At 41.1% G+C, this 7148-nt stretch overlaps 1 protein-coding gene across 1 annotated transcript; it reads left to right on the top strand.

Annotated features, from left to right (window-relative positions):
* Positions 1-86: 86 nt before the first annotated feature.
* On the top strand, positions 87-6199 carry rbm18 (RNA binding motif protein 18). Its single transcript, XM_049739217.1, has 6 exons — positions 87-285; positions 599-712; positions 3163-3289; positions 3902-3982; positions 4682-4782; positions 5430-6199. The coding sequence occupies exons 2-6, from the start codon at positions 606-608 to the stop codon at positions 5599-5601; spliced, it is 588 nt and encodes a 195-aa protein (XP_049595174.1). The 5' UTR covers positions 87-285; positions 599-605; the 3' UTR covers positions 5602-6199.
* The last annotated feature ends 949 nt before the right edge of the window (positions 6200-7148 follow it).

Here is a 7148-nt window from a genome sequence, read left to right as displayed (position 1 = left end):
CAAAGAACTTTGTGTGCGATTGGAATGTTCAAAATTTAAAACCGAGCGCACTATAAACACAACTACTATACGTCATTACAATGCGCCTATGTTGTCAGATGGCTACAAATCCATCGCCTCGCCCTCAAAACAAGGCACCCAACCCAATTTACAATCAATAATCTAACCCATAGATTTAGAATGCTTATTATAATTATCTGACATCACCGAAGCACCCCGAAAGCGGGATCAGAAGCTAATTTTATCGAAGAAGAAGCCGTGATCATATAACAGGTTTGATAGAAGGTAAGTGCTAAGGATGCTAATCGCTAGTAACCTGTTTAAATAAAGCAGCAATATTAAATCAATAATTTAACTTCATCTTCTTTGTTTTTGAGAACAATAATATTGAGCAGATAAGGGTAAATTTAAGCAGTGTTTTGAAATCGAACGTTTGCATTCTGCAACATGAGACGAATCGGAGCAAGTGTTTACCAGAACTTCATCGCGTATGATTCCTATTATACTCAAAATGACTTATTTTTTAAAAATCGATTAACAACTGATCATATTCCAGGTGTGCATGGTGTTTCATCAATCTTGTACTTTGTCTTGTCAGTGTACACATGTCGTCTGCGTCAGAGACGATGGAAAACGCCTCCATCATTTCAGACACCGGAGCCCATGATGGAAACCGATTATGGATCGGCAACATCGATCCCAAAATCACTGAGTGAGTTTATGATACTGTTATATATTTAACTTTTCTGTGATACTGTTTATTAAGTACTATGATGAATACCTGCACCCCAAACACAAATCCAATTTTCACCCAAAACAAACACATGAAGCTGCCAAGCAGTGTTCAAGCTGGCGATTCAAAACTGATGTTTGGCAGTGTGTGTTCCAAATCCCAAACTTTGCTTTCTAAAGCTGCCCATGGAGAGAGAGAGGCTCTGCATTGTGTGTGCAGGCATGATTGATGAGCTGTGTGTGTAGCGCGTGTGTGTTGCAGGCTGAGACTGAGCAGACAGGGGCTCGGGTGTGTGAAACAGTGGCAGCGAGGCGTGCAATTGCCCTGCAGAGGCGGCAGACATCGTTCTTCACCCACCTGCCCTGTTTACTCTCGCTCGCTCTCAATCTGGACCTGTGTGTGTTCGAAATTAGAGGCAATAACAGCATAAATGTGCGGGTGTGAGATTACCTTTATGGACAATGTGTTGGACTAGAAGGTCTTTTTTTTTCGGCCTGTAGATTGTTTTTGTGTGTACATTGGGGTGGGGTAGGGGGGGGCTTTTGCAGAATATATGCGTTGTGGCTCTGGTGGGCGTCTAGACAGGCGTTTCCTTCCCTTTCCTATGCCCTGCTCCACTTCTGTTTAAATAACGCTACTCGCAAACCGTACGAAGAGCAAACATGAGAAATGCCCACGGCCCCTTTTACTGATTGGGAAGATTAATTAGCTCCTGGTTGGCACTGGCACTACACTTTTGTTTGTTCCACCGAGCATAGCCTGTGTGCATTAGAGGAGGAATGTAGACCTGCTACAAATGAAACCATTTTAATTTGCTATCCATTATTTGGGAGTCAAGAGTTCATCGAATGATTCTTTAAAGGAGCCTTGTCCAGTTAAATATAATATTCCATCATATTTAGCAATCCGTGGATGTGTCTTCAGTTCTTCTCTGGTGGGTTAAAGACTAAATTATGTTTTCTTTGTTCCCTCGCTAGTCTTTGTCATATTTACAGTATCATAATGAAGCCCTCCCGCCCCCTTTTCCCTTTCCTCATCTACCCGTCTTCTCACCTCGCTTCCTTGGCAGCAGCATCCTTCCCCGCCTCCACCTTTCACCTTGCCGTAAAGCGCTCTGAACTTTACTCTCACTCTCCGCAGGTTCTTCCCTCCCCACCCCTTTACTCCCCCATCTCCTCCTCTTCCTCCGGCGCTTTTTACGGCTCCCACGAGATCGCAGTCCATTGTGGTTGTGTTGCAAGTATCCAAAAATGTTCTTGGAGTGTCTTGCATTATGTGTGTGTGTGTTTATATACTGTATTTTTACCACTGCTGCAGAGGTTTCATTTATCTTTTTTTTTTCCGGGTGTTTACTTAGTATTGCAAAAAAAAAAAAAAAATCATATATAATACGTGAACATCAACTTTAGGCAGATAAATTGTTTAGTTATGTTTACAGGGTGTTGTCTGGGAAAAGCAGAAGTCATCTGTGGTCTTAAAGCCCTCAAGGGAGCTGTACAAAATTGTAGCAACCTGGAAAGTCGCCCTCCACATCCCCATCCACGCTCCCACACACATTGTCATCCAGATTGGCATACACACAAACCCTGTCGTGATTTAGAATAACAACGAAACAATACCAGGCTGGTGAAGAAAACAAAACTGTATTTCACCTGGAGTCACCTTCAGTCCTGACGTTTGACGGTTTTCTTTGTGTGGTGTTCTTTGGCAATCCAAATCGACAAAATTCATTTCAAGGTAGGCATTAGCTTGATTTGTTTCGATTTCGCCTTCCTCCCAAACTCCCGATTCCAATGATCAGTAAACATCACCTGAATTTGGACTCTATAAATACCACAGAGGGGAGGGGAGGGGTCATTGTGATTTTGATTTTACTACATTGTGGTTCGAACGAGCCCGGCCAAGTCGAGCCTGGGTGACGCAGGTCTCATTGTCCGGCCTCTTTTCCCAGAAGACAAATTTCTTTTCCCATGCCGTTCCGAGCTCGGCCGTACCCACGCTTCAAAACGCGCACGGCGGCATAACTCTTCCGTGAGCGCATGTCCTAAGTTGAGCGGCTCGCTGGATGTTGTTTGTACAGAGTTCGGGCGCACGGGAGGGGAGCCGGAGGCTTCCTTTGTTTTATTCCCTCATTGTCCTGCTACCGTATCCTCGGCATTGTCTCAATAAAAGATTTACTGTCTCAGGCGTGCCACACCAGCTGGCCCGCTGCTAAAAAGGTGTCAGGCAGGGGAAAGCCGCCTTTCTCGTTATCCTTTACGCTTGACAGATTCATACTGACAATAATCACAATCCTTCTGATGTGGAGACAATACCGGCTTTCCGTTTTTTTTTTTTTTAAACGAAATAAACATAAATCACATGCTTATTTTGCAACCCTTGTAGGTTTTATTTTTGTTATTTATGTTTGCTCTTTCCTCTTCTTGCAGGTATCACTTGGTGAAGCTGTTGGAAAAGTTTGGCCATGTCAAACAGTTTGACTTCCTGTTCCATAAGTCCGGTCCTCTTGAGGGGCAACCACGAGGCTACTGTTTTGTCAACTTTAACACCAGAGAGGTACATATAAAATTAATCTTGTCTTAAACATCAATCTACTATTTTATAGTCGTAAATAATTTGTGGGGGGGAAAAAAACCACACAGGATTGACTTGACCAAATTTGGACATGAGTTTTCCGTGCAACCATTTCAATTTATTACGTATTATCACGATGTCTACCTTTCAACAATCACATTGTCGTCGCTGGAGTGAATTCTGTTTCGAATTAAAAGCACAACATAGTACCCCTTACTCCCCCCCCCCCCCTCCAACTTTACTTGCTGGCCGGCCTGTATTTATTTTAGAATGAGCCGGGAGGGATCATGATAAGCATCTAGTTTCACAGCCAGTGTCTATCACTTGGCTATGAAGTCCTCCCCGAAGAGTTTTACAAAGGAACTGTGTGTTTATCTTCTATACTCGCGCACACTTAGTCACACCACCCAGATTAATATTTCAAGGGAGGTCCGTGCTCCCGCGGGCCCCCCCTCTAGAACCGCCAGTGGTCGAGAAGTTAAGTCACATTAAATTAAGGACCACTTGAGAGTCGCGACCTGTTTTTTTTACGGTGCCTTTTCCAGTTATGACATTTTTTTAAATAATCAAGATCAATCTTCATTTTGTCTGCAGGAGGCCGAAAGAGCTATCCACTGCTTGAATGGCAAGCTAGCACTGTCCAAGAAATTGGTTGTGCGTTGGGCACATGCACAGGTAAGTGGCACACTCGCTGGTTTTTCCAGTGTAATACTTTGACGTGTACTAATGTGGCAGGAGGGGGGGGGTCAGTGGGATCTCAGTCCAACTCTTGTCTCTTAACAATAGACTGCTTACTGGCGAATTGTGGAGGGATATCCTGTATAGAGATGAATCACACCCTACAGTCACACATGCAAACACACACACACACAGCGTCACGTTTCATCACCTTGGCCCAATTTTGTATTTTTTCATAACAAATAAAAAATTGTAAAATAATATGTTGTCTTATTTTTTTTTTTTAAAGTGCCTTCCTAACCTTTGAGCGCAATAAAACACACAGCAAAACAACTATTTCTATTTTATTTTTTATATACATGAAATATTTGATTTTCTTTTTTTTTTTTTAATTAAAGGGTTAATAAAATCAAGTCCTAGTTTTTAAAGGCTTCCTTGAACTTATTCCGAAGATTTTGGTTTTGGGCTTTCTTTCACCTGCCACATGACATTTTTTGTCTTGTCTTTTTTTTTTTTTCTTTGTCTATAGGTAATGAGAAGTCAGTGTTGGCTATCTGAGATGTTTGGATTGAATCCAGACGGCAACCTGTTGGAGAGTCTTAATATCGGAACGCTGCTCCCTCTGCATGTTCTTCCGCTGTGTTTGCTAATTGCTAAACTAACTCCGTCATTCATTATCTTCATCATCATCTGCAGAGGTTCGAAGGCTTCCGTAACGACAAGACGATGCCTTCCAGCTTGGAACCGTCGAGCAGCGGCGACGGAGCCGACGGAGCCTTAACGACGAATCACCTCAGGTTGTTTGTGCTCACACACAAATGTGTTTTGTCCTTAAACACGTGACACCAATTACATGTCATACCTGACAGCTTCAAATTACATGTCAGAAAAGCAGACCCATCTCCAAACTTACAACTCCACTCAGCAGGAGACATCTCTTTGAAATATTTTCCCCTATATCGTCACTATTCCACAAAGATCCACTTTTCACATCTTCATACAAAAGCATTCCATTTACAAAATGGGAGAGCCACAGTCCATGTTATTGATCATCGACCTGCATGTCGACAAGTCCCGCTATTATTTTGGGGAGCGCCTATTGTCACTCGTGAGCTTTCACCGCGTTCGGAAATAAAGCCGAGTGAGAGCTCTTAGCGAGGGACGGTGTCTCCGAGCACAGGATGCCATCTGGAGAGCTCTCCTCAGGGACACACTGCACACTTGGACTCTAGTGTGGCGCTCTTCAAATCTCGCACGAGAGGAAATAAAAACACCGTCTTCTTCCATGCCCGCCCAGACACATCATCTCGCTCCTGCTCTTCCTCCTCTCACCTGCACCACATGTCCTTCCATTTAATATTTCACTCTACGATTGCTCCTGGTATTTCCCTTTAAGCCTGCTAACTTCCTGTTTTATTTATTTTTTACGTCTGGCCTCCTCAAGTACGAGCGCTAAGATCCGCGCCATCGAGGCCAAGCTGCAGATGATGGAGGAGAATCCAGATGAGGAGTACTCAGGGCCGTCTGCCTACGTCTATAACAAGCCGCCAGAGAGGAAGCGCTGGGAGCCCTACTCCAAATCACACAGCAGGCCCTTTCGAAGGTTTAGGAGATGACCCGTCCGCCCACTTTTCAAGGAGAACCCCCCCCCTCACACACACCCAACTCAGGCCCCCTCACCACCTCAACAGGAACTTCTTAAAATGGGAATTAAAGACAATGACATTTATTGCGAACAATGATGGACAAATTATGAATTCAGTTGTGTTACGTTTTATTTGAGTGTGCGTGTGTTGATGTTTGGAATGTGCAGGAAGTACTAAAGAAACCTTTGAAAAAAAATGAAATGCAAAACGGTGTTGTTTGGATTTTTATTTTATTATTTTTCTTCTCCCCCTCATTTAGTTTTATTAAAGCAGGGGGTGTGGAAATTATCTACAATCTGTAGGTCATAATATACCTCGATTATTTAACCAATTTTCAAAGCAATTTAAGCCTCAGGAGAAAAAAACATCTAACCCACAAATACTTAGACTGTATAATAATAAACATTTGTCTTCGTTTTGCATCATATTGTTCCATTTTGTATGGCCATTGGAGGACTTTGGAAAATTAAATAAAATGGCCCCTGTTATGAAAAAAGGGTTCCAACTCAATTTGGAAGAGTGTGTTGGCTTCCAACATTGTTTTAAATTAAATTTATTTTGATCAAAATTGATGTTGATTTGTACATTTTTTTTATTATATAATCTTTTACAGAAGTCTTACGTTTTAGGACTACAGCATAAAAATCCAAATCAGGTAATATAATATAATCTCATAAATGAACCATGTAAAATAATAGCAACGCATTTAGCTCGTTCATTTATTTTTTTCCTGCCAAAGCTTACTTTGAGGGATTCGTTTTATTTATTTATTTATTTTTGCTGTGATTGTGTAGAATTAAAAAATTATTTTCTCACAAAAAGAAACACGATCCATATACTGCAAACAATTTAATTTCAGTTAAACGTCCACGTCTAATGAATCAAATTAATAAACTAATTTATTTATTAATGCGCACCGAGGGGTGTGCAAACTATTGCATCCAAATTGCTTAGAAAATATAGCGCGTTTGTTACAATGCTTAACGACCAACTAAATCCTTTCTGGTTTGCAACAAAAAGACCAATTTTACCTCTTTTATGCATTAAATCGCTGGCAATCATCCTAATGTCTGTTCCTAAATTAAATGTCACACACGATCGACCCCATTTTCAAAATACTGGTTTAGCTAACGATTCTAATTTGTGTCATTTTGTGTATTATGTTTGAATGTATTTTTTGGAGACAATGTAAACGTGTGTGGGCTCTTTTACTTCATTTTATTTTTTTCCCCTTTCAAAATAATTGCAAATATTGACATTTGGCACCTGTGTGAGTTAAATAAAATGTATTGTATATTCTGAAATGTTTTCTGTGTCGTAATTCAGCAATTGTTTCAATTTTCATGCGTTCAACTCAAACCAAACATTATAATTAAAACAATTATGTGTATAAGCAAGTTAAACCACGTGATTTAAATGAATAAAGACGCAAATGTGCTTTTGCGTTTCCAATGACATATCAAGACTCTGTCATTTTAATTGCTCGTTTTTCCGCAGTTAATCTTGAGATATGCAAA

The sequence above is a fragment of the Syngnathus scovelli genome, chromosome 13 (genome assembly GCF_024217435.2).
Source record: "Syngnathus scovelli strain Florida chromosome 13, RoL_Ssco_1.2, whole genome shotgun sequence".
Classification (NCBI taxonomy): Eukaryota; Metazoa; Chordata; class Actinopteri; order Syngnathiformes; family Syngnathidae; genus Syngnathus; species Syngnathus scovelli.
This window is presented reverse-complemented; position numbering and strand designations above follow the sequence as displayed.

What these genes read in the sequence shown, in the direction of transcription:
- rbm18 (XM_049739217.1), top strand. Translation starts at nt 606, where the DNA reads ATGTCGTCTGCGTCAGAGACGATGGAAAACGCCTCCATCATTTCAGAC. An exon ending in ATCGATCCCAAAATCACTGA is followed by an intron (nt 713 to 3,162) that starts GTGAGTTTATGA and finishes CTCTTCTTGCAG; the next exon opens with GTATCACTTGGTGAAGCTGT. An exon ending in TCAACTTTAACACCAGAGAG is followed by an intron (nt 3,290 to 3,901) that starts GTACATATAAAA and finishes TTTTGTCTGCAG; the next exon opens with GAGGCCGAAAGAGCTATCCA.